At 39.0% G+C, this 22,822-nt stretch overlaps 1 protein-coding gene across 6 annotated transcripts in view; it reads left to right on the top strand.

Annotated features, from left to right (window-relative positions):
• Nucleotides 1-390: 390 nt before the first annotated feature.
• Nucleotides 391-22,822, top strand: part of LOC308633837 (thymocyte selection-associated high mobility group box protein TOX-like) — a 65,808-nt gene continuing 43,376 nt past the window's right edge. For 4 of the 6 annotated variants that reach the window (XR_014018883.1, XR_014018884.1, XR_014018885.1 and 1 more), the window contains exon 1: nucleotides 391-1,206. Coding sequence is in view for 2 of the 6 variants with exons in the window: in XM_081266984.1 (XP_081123110.1) it covers nucleotides 828-1,206 (379 nt within the window). In the remaining 4 variants the exon portion in view is untranslated. Of the gene's footprint in view, nucleotides 1,207-9,654; nucleotides 9,721-22,822 lie in introns of those variants that run through there. The other 2 variants (XR_014018886.1, XM_081266985.1) reach the window with 2 other exon arrangements.

Here is a 22,822-nt window from a genome sequence, read left to right as displayed (position 1 = left end):
GCTAGAAGTCTGCTTTCAGTTTTTAAATAGAAGAATAATAACTACCTGGTTTGAAAAGCTCTTTGGGATTATGGGTTTGGTTAATATCCTCTAAAAACAATTTTTAAAAAACCGTAGTAGATTATAAATGACTTTTTTATGTGATTGCATCCCCTGGTGCTTTGAAATAAAAACACAATAAACAGTGTGAAATCACTTGGTCAGAAAGGCTAATCCTGGGTTGATGCCATTTAGATTTAGATTTAAATGTCACTCTATTTACTCTTTTCAAACTTTGCTTCAGGTTTTACACTAAAAACACATAGAAATTAAAAGCCCTCATGTGAGCGCCTGGCGGGCCCTCAGGCGGCCGGGCGCGGGCACCGCGAGCTCCCGCCCTCCGCGGCGCCGGGACGGGAAGCGGCGGCGGTGGCGGCGGCGGGGCCGAGCAGCCCTGGAGCCGCGGGCCGGAGCGGGCGGCGGGCCCCAGGCCGGGGGCGGCGCGGACGGCGGGTGCGGGCCTCGCTCAACCAGGAGACATGATGAACATCAAGGCCTTCACCTTGGTCTCTGCGGTGGAGCGGGAGCTGCTGATGGGTGACAAAGAGCGCATCAACATAGAATGCGTGGAGTGCTGTGGCCGGAACCTCTAAGTAGGCACCAACAACTGCTTCATCTATCACTTCCTGCTGGAGGAGAAGGCTTTGCCCACAGGGAGAGCCGCGTTCTCTGCCACCAAGCAGCTGCACAGACACCTGGGCTTCAAGAAGCCCGTGAACGAGCTGCGGGCGGCCTCGGCCCTCAACAGGCTGCTGGTGCTGTGTGACAACTCCATCACCCTGGTCAACATGCTGAACCTGGAGCCCGTCCCCTCGGGGGCCCGCATCAAAGGGGCCACTGCGTTCGCTTTGAACGAGAACCCCGTGAGCGGGGACCCGTTCTGCGTGGAAGTGTGCATCATCTCCGTCAAACGCAGGACCATCCAGGTGTTCATGGTGTACGAGGACCGCGTGCAGATCGTCAAGGAGGTGTCCACGCCCGAGCAGCCTCTGGCCGTGGCTGTCGACGGCCACTTCTTGTGCCTGGCTCTGACCATTCAGTACATCATCCTGAACTACAGCACTGGCCTCTCCCAGGACTTGTTTCCCTACTGCAGTGAGGAGAAGCGGCCCATCGTGAAGAGGATAGGCAGACAGGAGTTCCTGCTGGCTGGCCCCGGCGGCCTGGGTGAGGAGGGCGCTTGGGCGCTGCCACCGACAGCACCTCTATCCTGCCGCGTCGTCTAATGTCTGCTGTAGTGGGAGAGAGGTTTTACTTCCTTATTTTTTTGGTCCCAGGAATTAAATCCAAGGGCATGTAACCTCTGAGCCACCTCTCCAGCCCTTTTTGTATTTTATTTAGAGACAGGGTCTCCCTGGGTTGCTTAGGGCCTCACTAAGTTGCTGAGGCTGACTTTGAACTTGCAGTCCTCCTGCCTCAGCCTCCTGAGCTGCTGGGATTACAGGCATTCAACACCACATCCAGCAGGGGAGAGGTGTTAACTGTGAAAAATTAACACAGTCATGCATGTTCTGCTGATAGGGATATGTTCTAAGAAGTGCACATTTCGGTGATTTCTTCATGGTGCAGTTACCACAGGGTGTGCTTACATCAACGAGGATGGCTATGATGCCGCTGGGTGATATCATGCTCTATGGGACGAGTCATGTACGCAGTCCCTTGTGGACCCAGTGGTCTGTAAGCGCAGCACGACTGTACTCATAAAGAGTGTTTGCCAGTGTTCCTCAACACTCTGGCCAGATCAGGGCAAAACTACATGACACATGTCCTGTATTCCATCAGTAAGTGCATGTGGGGTTAAGTAGGCAAAGGTGGTTTTGTTTTGTATTAAAGTGGAGTTTGCAGATGACTCTGCTGGGAAAATTATTTTAAGTAAATAACCACAAAAATAAAACCCTGTACAACTTCTAGCTTTTCCCAAGTGGGTAGGTCTGTAACGTGGTTGTTTTTACTCCTCGTTCTGAAAACAGGTTGAGGCAGCTCACGAGGGTGTTTGGAAGGGTCACTTCGGCCCACAGTTTTAGAGGTTGTGGCCCATGGTCAATCAGGTGGACCTGCTGCTTTGGGCGCCTGGTGGGGTTTCCAGATGGCAATGGTGAGGAGCAGGTGGCAGAGCAAACTGTTACCTCCTGGGCAGCCGGGAAGTGAAGGAGAGGAGGAAGGGGCGAGGTCCCGCTGTCCTCCTCAAGGGCATGCATGGAATGACCTGAAGACCTCCCACTGCATCTCCCAGAGGTTCTGCCAGTTGCCCCACCCTTGGGACCAAGCCTTGGCATATGGGCCTTCGGGGACACCTGAGACCCAGACCAGCATATGTCCATAATTTTCTCTAGTATTCCTATATTCTCTATTTTTCCTATAATTTATCCCACCAAAAAGTTTTTAGTCACTTTTTGAAAGGGACTTTAGCTGTTCTCAGGTGGCCCTTTCCAGTTCCCTGCAGTGCATTTCAAGGTTGAGTACAGAGCTATTAGCATAAGTGGTATCTTCTGGCATGCTCTGTTAGTCCTGGGTGGCTCCTGTGAGAGTTAGTGTATGTTTATGTCGCAGGGTGCTGGTGAGAATCCATTCTACAGTCAAATGTTTTAACCTTCGAGAGTTTTTGTGTGGATGTCTCATTTCAAAGTGATTGAAATATTTTCTAATATTAACTAAAATCTGGGTCATGAACTAGTTAAATCTCTTCTTGAGTTTTACTTTTAAGAAAATAGACCTTAAGTCGGGCATGGTGGTGCACATCTGTAATCCCAGCAACACAGGAAGCTTAGGCGGGAGGGTTGCGAGTTCGAAGTCAGCCCCAGTGAGGGTGGGGCACTAAGCAACTCAGTGCAACCCTGTCTCTCAATAAAATACAAAATAGGGCTGGGAATGTGGCTCAGTGCCTGAGTGCCCCTGAGTTCACTCCCCAGTATTCCCCCTCAAAAAAGAAAAGAAAAATAGACTTTATTTTTAAAAGCTGTTTGAGTTTCCCAGCAAAATTGAGAGGAAAATATAGAGATTTTCTATCTTGCTTCTGTCCCCACAGGCACACCTCACCCATCTTGTATTTATGGGTGTGTTTTTCAGTTTGTTTGAACTGGTTCCAACCAAGGCCCATACATTGCAGTTGGTTGGTAGCTCAAGTTTCTTTCTTTCTTTCTTTCTTTCTTTCTTTCTTTCTTTCTTTCTTTCTTTCTTTCTTTTCTTTTCTTTTCTTTTCTTTTCTTTTCTTTTTTCTTTTCTTTTCTTTTCTTTCTCTTCCCTCCTGCTTTGTATTTTTACTTAATTTTTGGTTGAAGAAGTTGGATGGTTTCAACCATAGCTTCTCAGTGCCTGGATTTGGGTGATTTTATCCCTGTGATGTTTATTTGCCTCTCTGACCTCTGTTCTGCAAGTGGGTCCTTAGGAGATATTCATCCATTCCTCCTTCACGTGTTTCAGGAATGCTTCTGTGAAGCAAAGTCTGTCCTCCTCTACTGTTTGGTTATCCCTAAGCACTGGCATGAAAAGGTAGGATGAGACCATGTGGTGTCCCTCTGACTTCTAGAAATGCCTTTTTAACAAGCATCGTTATGAACTCACGGGCCTCAGCATTTGTGATACACTTGGTTCCATTGGTGCTTGGTGTGCATTTGTTCAGGTGTACTCCTGAGCACCTTTGATGCTCAGGAGTCTAGAAATCTAATAGCTTTCTTATCTTCTGGAATGTTCTGGGCTCACCTCCTGATTTGCTGCCCCAGGTCTGGTTTCAGCCATTCCTCCAAGGAGCCCTGCTGTTACACACCACGGTCTGGGGGCTGGAAGTGCTGGTTGGCCATCATTTCTAGACCTTTTCTGGACAGCACTGGGACCTCCATCACGAGCTCATGTTGATGGGACGGTCCATCTGTATGTTGGCGTCTACTTGAAAGGAGAGGTTGAAACCACCCCAACATCATTCCTTTGATTTATCCCACAGTATGCAGAATAGAGCAGCAGTACCACAGCATAATTACTGGAAAAAGTCTGATTGTTGGTGGTTCTTTTTGTCCTTAGGATATTAAGAATCAAAAATTACTGGGTTTAAAGTCCTTGGAGTGGTTCCCTGTGTGTGGCTATGCCACCAACTGGCATACAGTTAGGTTGATTTGTTTTATTTTACTTTCAGATCTTAAGAAATTGCTTTAGTTTTGTTTATTTTTTATTATATAAATATTTACAATCCAAGTGATGCAGCAGGGTATAATCAAAGAGGTAACCTTCATTTTCAGGGCTTATTCTTTCATTTTTAAATAAAACATATGAAAAAAAAAGCCCTCATGTGCATCAATATGTTTTGAAAAGTTATGATGCCCAAATTTAGTTGACTTCAAAAAATAACAACTGAGATAAATGGAAGGAGAAAGGAAATGTAGATATATGTGCTTGATACAACAAGTTTATTGCAGTCATTATTAATGATGGTGATCAGTAAGCAATCCACATAGAGGGATCATTAGAATGTGGCCCCGCCAGTGTTGGGCCTTCACTTCTGTGGATCTACAAATATACCAGGTATGATGGTTGGACTTCAGGATTTTCCAACTCCAAGATTTTTTTGACTTATGGTGGTGTGCAGCTTATGGTGGTTACCAGCTTTGTCAGTAGATTTTGAATTTTGGTATCTTCCTGGCCTAGCAACATTGGGTCTGGTCCTCTCTTGTTATAATACCACAGTTCCCAGGTAGCCTTGGGATCACCCTGGGAAGCAGCCAACACTCCATATGCACTGCGTGACTGAGCTGCAAATTTGATAGTTTAGGTAGATTCAGTTCATTTTTGACTCACAATATTTCCAACTCAATGATGATTTTATTGGGACCTAACTGCATTGTAAGTCAAGGAGCATCTGCAGCCATAGAATCTAATTCCCATTTTTAATGAGTGATAGAATATATTTCATAGTGGAAACCTTTTCTACTGAGAACCTAGACGTCGGTTCTATTCCCACATGGACTGTGTGACCAATATTCTATTTCTTTATGACATAAGGGATTCACTAGTTTATCATCAGAGATCTTTCAAAAACTGAAATTCTATGACTCTCTGTTAGCTATAATTCTATTTCAAACGACTACTGGCCATAAGCTCATGACATGGGATGCCTTCTAAGGGTGTTGGATCAGCAGGAGACCTGTCACAACTCCTGGAAATGGCTCCTGAGAGGGTGCTATTGGGTAAGCTGTGATAGCCTGATGGAGCAGAGCCCATGCCAGGCTCTTGCTTACTGCTGGGCCTGAGGGTTTGTCCAGCTACAAACTTTCAACCATAAGGGGAATAAGGTGGCCTGTTCTGACACATACATATTTTTGTTTGGTAACTCAAATTTCTTCAGAAAGAGGACATATACTTATTTTATTGTCAAATCTCTTTTGAGTTCTCACCAATCTAAATATTTTACATTAAATAAAATGGAATAAAAATCTTGAGGATTTGGGTATAACATTTGAGTAGTGGTGTCCTGCTCATTTCTGTACCTCTCCCTTTCTTTCTCTCCCTCCCCCATCTTCTCTTTCTCTCTTCCTCTAAGGCTGTTTTTATATCAACCAATTTCAATTCACTGTAAGATTTTTTTTTTTTTAGTAAAACATCAGAGCAAGGAAGGTAACTCCATGGTTGAACATTTAACCTAGTATGCACTAAGTTCAGGGGTCAGTCCCTAGGACCACAAAAACAGAATCAAAATTTGCTAGAACATTCTTGGAAAGTTGAATCTTCTTCCTCTCCTAATGTTGCTGCCACTTTCTCTAGGAAGGTAATTTATTTAATCAAAAAATATGATTTGATTTTTGTTAATTAGTCAATAAACGTTTCCTGAGGACTTATCACATGCTGACCCTAAGCTACACAGGCACTAAAGATAATTGAGATGTGTGGTAGCTCCTACTCCAGTGCAGTTAATATTCCAGCAATAAAACCAGAAGCAGAGGGCTGCCCATAGAAGCCCAGAGGCTGGAGAGGAACCAATCCTCATTCAGGAGAGCCGAAGAGTCCAAGAAACATTTGAATAAGGAAAAGGGAAGGAAGGCATTCTCTAGAAAGGGGAGTGATTGTATGCAGATTGAACAAACACAAGAAACAGGCATGATGGGAAACAAGACCAGAGACTCTCATAGCAAAAGCAAAATGGCCCTGCTCTCTAGAAAGCAAGTGACTGAGAGAAATCAATGTATTTCTACATTGTAGACCCTTTAGAAACATGCTTTTGAGCTCTGAATATCATGATAGTAGTAAAAGAGCACCTGTATTAAGGTTTTTCAGAGAAACAAAATCTGTAGGTTATGTGAAGAGATATTTAGGAGAACAAGAGAAAGAGATTTCTTATAAGGATTTGGCTCACCCAGTTAGGGAAGCTGAGAAGTCCCTAGATTTGTAGTTGGCAAGCCAGAGACCTGGGAGAGCTGATTGAATAGCTCTAACCTGAAAGCTGGCCAACTTGAGATTCAAGAAAAGCCAGTGATTCACTTGATTCCAAAGCCAGGCAAGAGCTGATGTCCCAACTCCAGAGTCAGGTAGGAGGAATCCATGTCTTCTGAAATATACTGATTGATGCTCACCGACAGAGGAAGGATCATGTGCTTTACTCAGTCTACTGGTTAAATGCTAATCTTATCCAAAAATACTCTCATAGAAACATTCAGAATAACATTTCATCAAATATCTGGGCACCACATGGCCCAGTCACATTGCACATAAAATTGGTCATCATAACACCTCAGTCTTTTACGTATCCAGTGATATTCTTGGATAATTACTAAACTAAATTATCAAAATACCATAACCCCATGACAACTATTTTTTTGAGAGCCTCACAATACCACAGAAATTCTGAACAATTTCTCTAAGTCATTGGAATATAGGTTGAATATCCTTTATCTGAATGCTTGAAACCTGATGTATTTCAAATTTCATATTTTTTCAGATTTTAGAATATTTATATATACATAGGTATAGCCTGTTTTGTTTTGTTTTGTTTAGCATTGCTGGATATTGAACCTAGGGGCTCACACATTCTAGGCAAGTGCTCTACCATTGAGCTCTAGCCATGGCCCTGTTTGTGTAGGAAGAGATATCTTGGGAACAGAACCCAGGTCTCAACACAAAATTAAATTTTGTTTCACAGACACCAAATACATGAAACTGGAAAGGCAATTTTATGCAATATTTTTAGTGCACTTGTTTTGATGAGGTCAGATGTGGAAACTTTCACTGGTGGCATCGTGTTGGTGCTAAAATTTAGATTTTGGAGCCTTTCAGATTAGGAATGCTCACCCAGGTTGCCATCATTGCTGTGATAATTTATTGACATTATTTTCAGAATTGATAGCTAACTCACGATTTTGATTCAGAATATGTTGGCATGCTTTGGTGGTTAAGTGCATGTGCTAGAAAGACAGTCTGCCTGGGTTGGCATCTCAGCCATGCCTTTTACAAGCTGTGTAACTTTGAGTATCTAATTTAATTTCTCCATGCCTTTGTATTTTCATTTAGAAAGTGCAGGTATTAATAATACTTAACTGTGTTGCAAAGATTATATCAGTGAGTGCACATTAATGAACGCATGGAAAGGTGTTAGGGACATGGAATGTACTCAAGAAATAGTTGTGTATGTAGCCACATACCTATTATTGTAAAATTCTATTTCAGCCTCGGCTCAGTAATGCTTCAATATTGGTTCTTTTTGAGGAAAAAAGTCCTCATCCAAAGCAGTAACATTGACTATACTCAATTAGCGTACACTTTTGATAGACTAAAACCAAAACATAAAGCCTTAGTTGGCTTGAGAATGACACCAGATTTAGAAAAAGAGTTAGAGAGGATGAAATAGAAAGTAACACATTTATAGAATATGCATAGGCAGAGGAGTATTTGATTCATTTCACTACTTCTGTTCTGTTTAGTTTGTTGTAGTCAAAGAAACTGTCCATATTTGAAATGGTTCTTTGGCATCTTAACATTAAAAAACATTTGCAAAGAAACTAGTGTCTTCCAACGTTGGGCACTAATTGAGAAATGCATGATGGTGCTCTTAGTCAGGTCTTGAGTTGGTAGGAATAACAGTCAGATAGATTGGGGCCAAACTGTGCTTGAAATTCACCTGACTGATGGAACAGCACTCTTGGGTAAGTCACTGGGATTCAAATCTCCTCAGACAGTTAACCAAGCAACCAAAATATCCAGATCTCCTTTTCTAAATGTGTTATTTCTGATTTGTACTAACAACCACTTCATTCAATAAGTGACCTCATATCTGTTTCAATAAGTTGTTTGTATTACATGAAATATACTTGCTGGGTGACAGTGAGGAAATTCTTTGATTTTCTTTGAGTTTGACCTAGTGAGTGCTCTGTGTCTTTGGGAAGTTCCTTACTTTTACAGTGTCCGTTGATGAGGGTCTTCAAGGCAGCCATTGTGGCTGACCACAGTTTAGAGGCCTTGGTACCTCTGAGTGTTTATATAACTTTATTATGAGGCTAGTAACTCATAGGTGATGGAATATGATGCCTATAATACTTTTTTTCTCTTTTAATATATATTATTTTAGTTTTTGGTGGCATATATGTCCATATCACCATGCACTTTGTTTATACGTCCACAACTGCTCTATTTTAAAAAGTAATTTCCCACATTTTCAAGTTCCCATGTCTGACAAGTCTGTCACTGAACATAATCAGACCCAGCTCTTTGAAGTTGGCTGTATTTGTCCATTTGATTATTACCTTGGGAAAATTCTTCTTCCAACTAAAAAAGAATTCTTTTCTTCTTTTTATCAAGTGACTAAAGATAGCAGAGGATTAAGTCTGAATAGAGTGATTACTACTTTCAAAAAACAAAATCATGAAAAGTATTTTGTTGTTGTTATTGTTGTAGCTCGGACTATTTGATAGAGTTCCTGCAATTGGACTGCCCCTGTAAATTCCCTTTTCCCTCTTATTTCCTAACTTGCAAATCTGTGGGTGAATTTCTATGCATTTGTAATACCTACATTAATTCTATGTCTTCAAAAATTTTAGAAAGGAAAATTGAATCATCACGTCTGTATGTCTTTATTGTTATTCGTGGTTATTCTTATATTCATTCTTAGCCATGGGGAGAGTGGTACACGTTCTTTTCAAATATTACTATAAAGTTGATTTTTTTTAAAACAGAAGGCTATTATGGAGAAGCCAGTTTCAATCTATTATGAAAACTCTGCACTTTTTTTGAGAGCTAAACTCCGAATACACAGAGCTGTGCCTTCTTGTATTTTCCATTATTCTTTTCTTTCAGAAATCGTGCCATTCATTTAATACTTCATTACAACCGAACTGCAATATGTATACATGGCGTGCAAAATGAGCCATTTTGTTTTAAAACAGATTGCAGATGAAAGGAAACCATTCATTTCTTGCTTGCTTGCTGTAATTACTAGAGCACTAATTACTCCAAATCACTGACATCCAGGGTCAATAAGGATGACAACAGAAACATCAAAGAAAAGATGTGGCTTGCTTGCTATGACAGATTTTTTCATATTCCCAGCCATGGTATTTTTTTATGGCTACTGTTTTCCAGTTTGATGGTGAAAAAAAAAATACAGTCAAGATTGCTGAATGTTTACTATTATTTCATTCACAGTTTGACGGTCAGAACATGTATATGAGCATGACAGAGCCGAGCCAGGACTATGTGCCAACCAGCCAGGTGGGTTAATTAATCTTCTCTGCCTTGTTTCAAATTGTAATTAAACAAATTCAAAGAGTTGCATTGCAAATGAGTAGCACTATCAGTAACTGCCGCAATCAGGAATAATCATAATTTATAAACAAAGCATTTAAGCCTTGTTTCCAGTTAATGAGATGGAGCTGATAAAATACCAGAGTTGGCATTTGTTGAAAGATGCTACCTTGTTTCCTCTCCAGAACGGCAAGCAGCTGTTTTGCCAGCATGATCTTTCCTAAACAGTTGTTTTACCTTTAGGAAATAAAGTCTTTACAGGTGCAAGTTATTTGTGCTTCTGACTGTAGATGAGTTAATCATTATAAGATACACATGTCACAAATAGCTTTAATTATCGACTATTGGGGCCATTTTCAACAACATGTTATGTTCATCACCAAAATCACAGGGCCAGGACTGGTGGGCCCTACTAGCAGACTGACTTTAGCACTTTCTGGGGGGCGTAGTAGGGGTGTTAGGGAGTGGTTTTGAGGCCTCAAAGCAGCATGTGATTGAAATCTTTCAAGGGCACCTTTGTATCCATTTCAGTGGGAATGGTTGACAAGGCATTTAATCATGAGAAGTGACAACAAATGTCCAATGAGAATCTAAATGGTTACATTTATGAAAGAAAATGCCTGTTTATTTATTTTTGGATACTGAAGACCAGGCCTTCATCCAGAGAGGGCATTTAAAGCAAAATTATAACTGCCCTGGGGTGCCAGTAAAACATAAAATATAAGAACATTTTAAGCAAAAATAAATAAGTGAATAAATGAGAGGGAAGGAGAGTTCATAGGAGCATTTTGTGGGATGAACAAATTTTTATCTAGAAGAGTGAAACCAGTTTGGGATTTTACATATCAATCACTATAGCATAAACTCTAACACAGTTAAGTAGTTTCAAGGCCTACTTATCTATCTAAATAGATCTGATAACTGGGAGGAGCAGAGGGGGAGAGTAGTATGAAACTATTTTTCTTCCTGATGGTTGTCCAGGAGTTAAATCTAATCTACCTGTTGGGGGTATGCTTCTGGAGCAAAATGCCTCATGCTTAACTCAAAACAGACAGGCCTGTATCTCCATGAACTTTGCATTTATTTAGAAGCCATTATGACCACTGCCTTCTCTGCTGGACCTTCTGGACATTACACTATGTTGTTCAGCTGAAAAGGTCATCATGAAGCTCAAAGATCTCAAAGCTCAAAGGTTTCCTTCCTTTCAGTTGAGTTGATGGGTCTGAGGCTACCTTTGGAAGGCGAGCTTTTTTGCATTTCAAATTCTTACTCAACTGAATTCATGCTGCTAAGTAGTCTCCAAGATCCATAGGTAGTTCTGAATAGGACTGTTTGATTAAAAAATGAAAAATGTTACTATTAATTTTCTTCTACCCATCAGTCCCAAAACTGTACTGATAAGTTTAGTATTACTATTAGATTAAAGCAACCCGGTACCATCTCATTGGTGCCTTTAGGGTTTTGAAGTGTAAGGGCTAATTGAATTTGTTTGAAACAGTAGAAACACAAACTCAATAAATGATTACTGCTATAAAACAGCTGCTCCCTTTCAGAGAATCATTATGTCCGTCTTAAAGAGTTTTGGATAAAGGATTGGAAATTCAGAACATATGCATCATAACAACCCAGATCCTTAGATTTCTAAATTCAAATACAATGGGTGATATTCAGCCCTTACTGAATTCAAACAACTGAAATTATTTTTCTTACTATTTCAGTCAAGAGTTTCTAAGAATGTTTCAAATACCAGTGATAAGTTATATAAAAGGAATAAAGAGTTCCAAATACCTTTATGCTTTTTAAAGATATGGCAGGTTTGTGAGCCAGAAGCAAACTATTTTTTAATAATGCAGCATATATGAAAATGTTTTTAGAATGAGCTATTTTAAAATTAGACTAATGTAAGATAATACATACCCTGGAGGGGAATAAACTCCACAAATTACATAAGTTGAATGGCCCTTGCTATATTTTTCACTTAACATTCCTTTTGTTTACTGTAATATAGTGTGTTCAAGAATTCATTACCTGGTATTCTTTTAGGAAATTTTAATCAATTTACCCCTTTAGGCAGCCATAAATAAGATTTTAGTCATCCTGCAGGAAAAAGGAAAATAGTTTTGTTCCTTTTCCTACATAACATCAAACATCTGCATAGTTTAGTAATCCAAGACAACTTGCCTCATAGCATCACTCAACAATTATAATTCCTGTTCAATTTTCAAATCAGTACATGCTTTGGGACTTATAGACTAAGTTGCTAAGTAGCAACATATGGTGCACTACTGTTCCTGTGATGTTGCTGCAAGCATATAGCATAATTCTAAACTTGAAATGATTGTTATAGAAAGCCAATGCTGGAACTGCTCCAGAAATGAAAGTACACTGTAAAAATTAATGATATTCTTTTAGATGGTCCCAAAGGGCTCTTTGGCCCTCTCTGCAGCATGCATTCTATACATCTTAAGCTATGTATACAAATCCTTAAATTTTTTTGCATATAGCTTTGTAATCGATAGGCAGCTTTTAAATTGAACATACCACTCCATAATAAGACTGACAAATAAGTAATAAAAACCCATAACATTTCCACTGTACTCTGGCGCCATTCTTGGAATATTGACTATTCTTCCCTGTAATAGCTATAACTGAGCTGGTCATTCAGTACCTTAAACACCATTTAACTTTTTTTTTTCTTTTTATTGCTCTGGATAAAATGTGAACCATGCAATGCAAGATTTCTTTGTGTTTCCAAACCCTGTCTAAAGGGACCCTGTTGCTCATGAACTTTGCAGAATCCTTTTCTATCATTTGTGGGACAAAGTGAGTGGGCTAATGAAAGGCAAGACAGAGGAGAATGAAGGCAACAGCCCCTCAGGGATTCACTCCCTTCTCCTTCTTAATCTGTCGTGTTTGATTGAGGTTATACTCGAGCTAAAAAGTCACAAATGCAGATATACAGAATGAACAAGTCTAGAGATCTACTTTGCAACATGAGGACTGTGCATAATAATGTGTTTGGAATTTTTGCTAAATGAGTAGATTTTGGTTGCTCTTCACACACACACACACACACACACACACACACACACACTGAACACATAAATAAATGGTAGCTATGTGAGATGATGGATATGTTAATTTACTTCACTATAGTAACCATTGTACTGTCTGTATGGGTCTTAAAAAATCATGTTGCATATCTTAAATATATGCAACAAAATTTGTTTTTAAAAATATCTAGACCAGTGTGCCAGAGAGCCTAAGAAGACAGAAGGGTCTTGGGCTTCCCTACCCCCATGCTGTGTTCCCACCAGAATCTTCTTAGCTCATTCAGGTACATGAGCTGTGGTCCTTCGCTCTCACTAAAAATTCAAGCCCTTGTCTCTACCCCTAGAGTCTTTATAGCCCCTTCCACAGTTCCTCACAGTGACTATACTCAGGTATCAATGACTATCTGAACTAAATGCATCAGAGGAAACAGAAGAAGAGTTCCATTCTCTTCCCTATTTTATTTTTTCCATTTTAGTTTTGAATATGTGACATTGCTTTTCCTTATTCTTTCTTCTGTGGCAGCTCTGAGACTGGCCTTCTCCACAGCCACCTGTGCATTCTCTACTTCTGTAGCATTGTGCCCCAGTCCTGTGGACTCAGGAAGTCTGTTCTTTCCAGGCCTTCACCTGGAACTGTGTAGAAAGATGGTAGAAGGACTGATCTATTTTTGTTTTTGTTTGGTGCCAGCGATTGAACCCAGGGATGCTTAACCACTGAGCCACATCCCCAGTCTTTTGTTTTGTTTTAATTTTGAGACAGAATCTCACTAAATTGCTTTGGACCCCACTCATTTGCTGAGGCTGCCCTTGAACTTGTAATCTTCCTCCCTAAGCCTCCAGAGTTGCTAGGCTCACAGGCACCCACCATCATGCCTGGCTTATACTGATCTTTTCTAAACAAAAAAAAAATGATCCCTTGATAGGAATAAATTAGATGAATTTTCTGGTGTTAGGTAATGGAAAAGCTTAGATTACTTGACTGACACAGGTATTTCAATAAATATCTTCCTCCAGGCCTCAGCCCTCACTGTCTAAACCAGTTTCTTCTATTTTGTTTCTTTCTCTCCCTCTTGCTTCCTGCATTCCCTCCCTCCTTTCTTCCTACTTCTTTTCCTTCCTCCTCCTGTGAATGGTTATCCTTAAGCTTAAAGGAATTTTTGCTGTTAATTCTGAGAATCCTAATAAATGCTAAACATTAAATGTCCTGGCCTGAGGTCATCATTTAGGTTTTTCTTGGCTCGTGATTACTTTTCTGTCTCCTTTTTCTCTACCACCAACCTCTACTGGAATTCTATTTCCTACCTGGTTCCTCAAGTCTTGAGATTAAAAATAACAATGAAAAATGCTATAGTTTGGATAAGTGTCCCCAAAGGTCCATGTGTTCGAGGCTTGCTCCAAATAGTGGCACTGTTGGAAGGTGGTGGAATCTTTAGGAAGTGGGGTCTGGGGATGTTCTTGAATCACTAGGAACATGCCCTTGGAGGGGACTGTGGGGCCCAGTCCCTTCCTGTCTATCTTTGCACTCCTGACCATGAGATGAGCACCTCCACCATGTGCTCTCCACCTTTGCTATCTGGCAGGCCCGCCAGAGGGCTGAAATCAAGGAGTCTGTCCAATCATAGACTGGACACTCTAAAACCACGAGCCCAAATAAATGGTTTCTCTTTATAAGTTAGTTATCTCAGATATTTATTTTGCTATAGAAATGGGAAACTGACTAACATAGTAAGAACACAGCAATATCATATCTTCCTGGAATCTCACAAAGGACCCTTTCACATATATTTCCTACGGTACCTTTTGAATATAAAAGTTAATGAGCATCTGTCTATCTAAGGCAGCTCTTTCATGAGTTTCAGGTTGGATTTCTAATCCAGCTAGGCACCTGTCCCTGACGTCAGCTCAGAATTAACACATCAGTTCATCAACATGCAATTCATCACCTCTTCTGCCGCCTACTTCCTTGCCTCCCCCCACAGATTTCTTCTTCCCATATGCCTTTAGTCATAAGTGTTAATACCACCTACCCAATCACCCAAGATGGAGCCTTCGGGAGTCTCCCTTACCACTCAGTTAATTCCAGAGAGTATATATTCTACCTTTTTTTTGTATTTTTTTACTCTTTCCCCTCTCCACAATGACTGCATAAATTCTGGGCCTCAGTTTCTCATAAACTACTCTCATCTTCTCGCTTCCATCTTTCCATTTCTCCTCACTGTTACTGGATGGTTCACACCACAGACCTTGCCAGTGTCTACATAGGAGAGGGGCTGAGGGGCACACCTGCCCCTCTGTGACACATGGCACATGAGAGTTGGCAAGGATGTTCTTGTCTTGCCCATGTGACTGTGAACTTTTGAAGGTGGGCCTTGCTCCTGTGTTTCCCTGGATCTCCTGTTTCTAGAATAGTGCTCACATACCTGAGTTACACAGTATTATTGGTATAAAAATGAGTAAATGAGTTAAAATATTTTGCATACTCTTTTACCACATAATTTTTTGAGTCTTCTACTTGCAATAAGTCTTAGCCCTATATTGTAGGCATTTGGGAAATCTAATTTGGTTCACTACAGTAGTACCCCTTATCTGGGCCTCAATGCTATGACACATTAATATAAGGCTCGAATGCTCCCTCTGCCTGAGAGTCATTTCAAGGACAAGACTTGAAGAATTAATGTGATAATAAATCACATAATAATAGGCAATTATATAAAAACAATATCACATTGTTTACAAATAGCAGTTCAATGGCAGTAGAACCACTAGGACTCTCCAAGTTCTTTTTTTGTACAGTATTCTCTCAAATCTGCAGTTTAGAATTGTGTTTTAAAATTTGCAAACGTATCAATGACTCTCTAGCTTGTGATTACATGTTTTCCTAATGAGAAAATTCTCCAGGTCAGAGTGTAAATGAGGTATGACAAAAAGAACCTAGAGAGGATAGTGTTTTTAAGAGCGGGTTTTTTTAAAAAAATCTTTTTACTATGGGCCATAAAATGTCCATGATCGTGACAGAAATGTGAACTATAAATTAGACCGATTACTTTTAGATTGGTTCCTTTTGGAGAAATTTCAGGAGTAAAGTCAACTTGACTTTTTGACCATTGGCCCAATAAAATGATAAAGCTGCCACGCTTTGAGTAATCTAGTTTAGTCCAACAAAGTCTGGCATCTTAACAAGGCCAGACTAGTTACTCAAACCAGTCTTAAGTGTAACATTCAAATGATTACTCTGTGCAGTCCCGGAGGTATTCATTACAGACAAAATTGCTCTTGTTGCCTTGCATACGAGCTGAGTTTTCAATGGGAAATGAAAGGATGCCTGGAAAAATAGGCCACCTAATTAAGTTAAACTACTATAGCATTTGGCTTGACATCTTCATTACTCAAAATTAAAAAGATGCTTCACTTGAGCACACAAGTTACTATTGTTTATGTTGTTTTCTTCCTAAATTGGCTTCTTACATGGAAGTCTGTTTTTTAGCATTATATCTTGAAATAGCTCCCATATTTCTTACAGTTTATAAAAATGTTTTAATAGCTGCGTGGATACTGGATGCAGGCCCCATACAAATATCTACATATATTTGGTCTCATGATCATTAAACACATATCAGTTCTGCATATTTTCCCCATCATTTGTGTATTGGTGTGGTGGAACAATTGAATCCTTACCCACCCAGCCTTCATTATTATGATTATTATTATTATTGTTGTTATTATTATTATTATTTTAGCTGGGTATTGACTCTGTTGATTATAAATGACCATTCATAAGAAATATGAATTTCTCAAAAATGTAGATCATGAAATTAAAGCTGAAATTCATTTGTCCAGTAGAAGTGTTTTCTGTCAACCTCGCCAGCAGAGCTATTTTAGGAACATTTTTAAACATAAACACATGTAAAGCTCACCATCTACTGATTGCGAGTTTCTACTCATTGACACTAATGAGGCTGCTGACAGGTTAAATGTTGTGTATCATACACATTTCCAAGCTGTGGGATTTGCGAATGTAAGACTAATTTTTTATTTCAGGAAATGAATGTTTGTTGCTGGGTATGCTGGAGGATTTTATTATAATTGTTGAACAGTATGGTTTTTTCCCAACATTAGGAAAAAGTATATCAGATATCAGATAAAAATTATGAAAATATCTGAATGGGATAGCACTAGTGGTGTAAATAGATTCTTAAAACATCAAGCTCCATTTGGTGCATGGTTCACTCATTGGGAAAATGTCAAGAGACACCAAGATATTTAGGTGATGGAAAAAGGGTATGAGGCTCTAGTAGCAGACTGACAAACTAAGCAATAACATTTGATACTTTTTGAAATCAGCATTTTGGCTTGTTCACAAATGTATTTTGATTTTTTTTCTTTAGCATGTAAACAATTATGAAAACTTAAATGATCTTCTCCTGGCAAAAATGTAAAGTTATAACAAGCTATACTTTTTTTTCCTTATATACCTGTCACTAAAAAATGCCCAAAACATAAGTGTAGCAGTTCACACTTCACATAGTAATATGCTGTCTAGCACAGTGGCCACGCCTAAAATCCTAGCAGCTAGGGAGGCTGAGACAGGAGGACCACAAGTTCAAAGCCATCCTCAGCAATGGCTAGGTACTAAGTAACTCACTGAGACCCTGTCTCTAAATAAAATACAAAATAGGGCTGGGGATGTGGCTCAGTGGTCCAGTGCCCGGTACCAGAAAAACAAAACAAAACAAAACAAAACAAAAAAAAAACGAATAGTAATATACTGAGTAATGTCACTTGTCTACAACAACTTAGTTTCCCAACACTTAGTTTCCCCAGTGTTCTAACAAACACTAAAACTTTAATACATCAATATGTCCAGTAGAAGTCATGCCATTTTTAATATAAAACACCTAGGCTTAAAAAAAAACTGAGATTTTCTGAGACCTCCTTCTTCATAACCTCACCTGCCCCCTCAAACACCTTTTAATAGTGTCAAGTTTTTCTTTATAATTTCAGTTCCTCAGTTTGGAAGCAGACCTAGCCGGACTTCCCAGAAACACATAGAAAGTTTTGGTTTAATTCTTACCTATGTCCATGAGTTTTCTTCCATGTTCTTTCTGGTGTATATTATTTCACTGTATAGATATAAATTTTTTTAACTATCACTCTGATGATTTTAAATTATACAAAATTAGTTGATCACTACCTTGGAAAATGTTTTCCATACCTCCCTTGCTGTTCTTTAATTATGATAATTGATTCTGTTGGTAGAAAAGCCTAAGGAGTGACTTTTAAGACACAGCATCAAATTATTCAAAAGGAAAGGCCTGATCTGAAATTCACAAGAGCTGTAGTACTCATGAATTGCAACCAATAGAGAGGACTTTTCTGGATACAATTGGACTTCCTAGCATTTCAGGAGAAGACCACTCTTCAAGAAGGGCTGAGCCTACTATGAGTTGCTATTTTCTAAAATCATAAATCAGAGTGGCCTTAGAGAAATGGGGTTGAGGGAGGAAATAATTCTCAGGCTGGGGTAGGGCCCACAGCTATGTTCCGAAGTTTCCTTCAGAGAAGTCTGGATTCAACTGTGCTTTGGGTACCGAGCTGCTATTTTCTAAAACCAGATACTATGTTATCTCACCCAGCTTCTTCTGTAGTTTTGTGAGGGTAGTTTGGTGAGTGAGTAGCTGTTCATATTAGCATCTCTGTGGGTGAGGATTGCAAGATGACAGTCTTCTTCAGCCACCATCTTGTTCCACCTCCATCTCAGCTGTGTATTTCTTATGCTCTGATTTCAGTTAAACTTCTTGCTCTCAATGATGATAGTTAAGTTTCAATAGGAAGCTTAAGTTTGACTGGAAGTTTAGGTTAGCATTTTCCTAGCCCAATGTTACAAATGAATTGGGTCCATAATAGCAATAGCTATCAGGTGCAAGCTACCTGTTTCTGGCAATGAACTGAGCAAAGGCTGTGCCTACATTTTCATGTTTAATTCCTACAACAATTCAGTGAAAATGAGCCTGATTTATTGACTTGGGAAACAAAAAGTTACTAAATTTCATAGTGAAGGACTCTGGCTTTGGGAAGGTCTAAGGCCCATGTCAGACTCCATCCTTCTTTAACTAAGCTTAATTTTATGTTAGAACAAGATGAAAATGTTGCCAGGTGAAGTGGTCCATGCCTATAATCCCAGTGGTAGGAAGGTTGAGGCAGGAGGATCACAAGTTCAAAGCCAGCCTCAGAAAAAGTGAGGCACTAAGCAACTCAGTGAGACCCTGTCTCTAAATAAAATACAAAATAGGGCTTGAGTTGTGGTTCAGCGGTCGAGTGCCCCTGAATTCATTCCCTGATACCAAACCCCCCCCCCAAAACCACAAAATACTGATATACTAAAGTCAGTTATTTTCTACACCAAGATAACTGCAAAGGGTTATTCTGAAAAATATTAGGTTGAACCAAATGAAACCACCAATATTTAAACATTTTAGCTACAAAATCAGCAAATTAATATTTGTTCACATATGGAAGCTGTGTAAATATAAGGTGGTTTCTTATTGTACCTGGATTTGTGTTTCCAGGGTGATGATTCCTCCTTCCCCTCTTTACTAGCCTTTTCCATGTCTATACCACCCCTTTTATGCACTTTGCAGATGAGGAAACTGAGGCCCAGAGAGGTTAAAATATTTGCTTGATTTTTTTGTACTAGTTGGGTAGATGGGAATCAATAACATCTTATTTAGATTCCTTTTTTACATGTAATAGTTGAGTAAAATTCATTAGGTTTTAATATACTGTTTTTAAAAGTGGGTAGTCTTTGAACTTTAAAAAATTTTACTTAGTAAAAACCTGAGTTGATTTGTCTTAGATCCCCTCTTGAGCATAAACATTAGACTCTAGAACGTTATCCTAAGGAAAGAAATGGATAAAGTTATTCAAAAATTAGGAATACCCCGATGTTGAAAATATCATTATATTCATGTTATACAATTTATTCTATCAGTTTATTTAGCAATAATATAGATGGTATCAATTGACATGGAAAATTAGTCACGATTCATTTTACATGATCAGATTAATCTATATAATGGTATAACAATAACAATGCAACTAACATCTATCAGTTGTTTTTCATAAAGCAAGGTATTGTCCAAAGTATGTACATTATTTCTTTTGCTTTATTAAATCCTGATAAACTCTTGAATGCTACTATTATCCCTACTTTACATATTTGGAAACTGAGGCCTAAATTAATAACAACATATACTAAGATATGACCAAAGATTTTCATACACCATTTCTAGCTCTATAATCAGATGTCTGTAATCTGGTTTCTGTTTTTAAAAACAAAAAGCTCATGAGGAAATATCAATTATTCATTATTTATTTATTTATTTTGTTGGTACTGGGGATTGAACACAGGACCTCATGCATGCTAGGCCAGAATTCTGCCACTGAGCCTCATCCCCAGCCCCAAAAGGAATTGTGAAATACACAAATTTCAGTGTTTTGTTTTGTTTCTGAATGGCTGGATTGAAAGTGATTTTTTTTCTCACATGTATTTTCTGTTAAAAAAAACAGACTAAAATGGGTTATTTATAAAATTTCTAAAGTACAGTAAAAATATAAGACTAGTCTCAGAACCTATCAAGCCAATATGAGAAATGAAAAAAATTAGATAAGTAAAAAGTATGGGTTACATTTTACATAAGATTATAAATTAAACAATGCAATTAAATTATCCTCTTTAAACACTGAATATGGAATGGTGGCCTGTCACTGAAAAACAGGCTTGAGGCCCATTAGGGTTTGGGATTAGCTCCTTCCCTTAAATCTGCTTCCCTAATCATCCTATATGGGTTGTAAGGGGAGCATATTATTTGTTTTCTGGAAGCTTGATTTTAATTTTTTTTTAAGTCGAAGAAAGACCTTTATTATAACAACTACACAAAACTCTTGGTTTTAAAATATCCTATAAAAAATACTGCCTGGAGACCCATGCAGAATTCTGTAAGTGATATGAAGGCAAACCTCTTCTCCATCCCAGAATCCTTAATGATTATGGTAGGAGCCCCTGTATGAAAAATCTAAGGACTTTTCTGGAAATACATGGGGGAGGGAGTCTGACACCAGCCATCAGAGAGGACTATTAGAGAACCCTGCCCCACCTACACCCAATCTGAATCAAGTGCTGGTCTCTGGAACCCCACATCCTCTAAGCTTCACCCCATTAACTTCAACCTCCAGGTTCAAAGCTCTTTTGCTCCTCCAGGAAGAACCAGTGTCAGGCATCCTCTGGGCAGGTTCCAATTCACCCTGTTCTCTGGTCTCATTCTGGCTTTGTTTTCTAGTTTTCTATAACTGAGCAAATTTTACCTGACACCCCAGGTATAGTAGAAGCCTACATTTAACCCAGTACCCTTAGCTTGTTTTGCTTGCGGAAACTAGTCTTGCCCTTGAAATTATCTGAAGGTTGAAGAGCTGACCTTAATATGGAGCCCCCTTGTTGCTGCTGGTACAAGGATCACTTATATCACATATCAGCAAAAGGCCCTGTTATCAGTGTAAATCTGCTCATACTAATCCCATCTCATTCCAGCCTCAGGTCCTTCCTCTTTCATTTACATTCTGAGATCACTCAGTTTAAGACTTCAAGTATGCTGCTCCTTATTGGGAACCTAAACTCCTCTTTCTTTCCTCAAATTTATTCCTTTAAAATAAATGTATCTTCTTGTTCTTTGTTTCTCAAATCACCCTTAGCAGGATGCCTTACACATAGTATTAACACAACACATGCTAATATGCGGAGTAAGGCACTTGCTGTCTTTTACTTAATGTGGGTTACAAAATTAATGAGCATAAATAAAATAAATGCTATGCTTTCTACCAAAAATTTCATTTTGCTAATTGTTGCTTGAAAAATTAGTACATTGTGTGTTTTTAAATGAAGATGATTTATTGCTATTGTCTAACATGTGAAGAAAGGCAAAAAAATTGTTTGCAGGATCATTGGCTTGAGCACATCAATGGCACTGTTGGACGATTCTTGCTGAGTGTGAAGATGATTTATGTAACAGACCGAAGCTTTCCACAGTAATACATTATAGTCTTGAGCTATCAACCCTTGTTCATGCAGAGACAAAAGAATCTGAAAAAATACCTACTTCTGAAGGTCTCCTTAAAAGAAATTAGAGATCATGTTGATGCTGTTTAAACACTTCTGGGAAAATCAACCTTACGCTGCAATATCTTTACTTCTGAAAATGTGCAGAGGAAGTTTATTATTTTTCTAATAAATTTCTCACTTCACTTTGCTTTCCTTTGAATTATTCGAATCATGCAACAAGAATGTTCAATAACAGAAGATGAAACATGTTTAAACATTGGCATTTTCTATCTTTGACTTTAAGGAATTATGTTACAGATTAAAAATTAAGGCATTCTGTATATGTGTGATGGCAGCAGTATTTATTTATCTTTCAAATAAAGATCTATATGAGAAACATATTTTACTATGTTATAACCATAGCCATATTTTTAGTCTATGCATGATTGCATGGATCCATCACATAATTTAAAGATGTGTACAAGATGATATCTTTTGAATTCTTCTGAGTTATGGGACTTCTGTCACCAGAGATTGAGTGCTAGTTATAATGATTGCAATATGTGGACAGAGACCCACAAATATAGGGCCCTTCTGATAGAGAATTAGATTTTTAAAAGAGAAGAAAAAGCCAAGCCAAGAGACATTCCCATTATTTATTCCTGGTCAGCATACATTGACACTGCATTTGGACAAAATGAAAACATGCATTCTCTACAGTCAAAAGAAAAGTCTGTGTAATTAGCATTCCACTTGCAGATGCAGTAATGTAGAATGAGGATAAAAAATAAGAACAGGCTGTAGCAAAGGAAATGTGAATTGCAGACAGAGAAAATAATGTAAACAGGATACCCAGGTCATTGACTATGTAAAGCATCATGATTAAAAAGGCGTGTGAGTCTGTAATTAAACAGACAGGGGAAAT

Source organism: Spermophilus citellus (genome assembly GCF_964194105.1).
Source record: "Spermophilus citellus genome assembly, chromosome: 15".
Taxonomy (NCBI): domain Eukaryota; kingdom Metazoa; phylum Chordata; class Mammalia; order Rodentia; family Sciuridae; genus Spermophilus; species Spermophilus citellus.
Note: the sequence above shows the minus strand (reverse complement) of the source record. Positions and strands in the feature narration are given on the sequence as shown.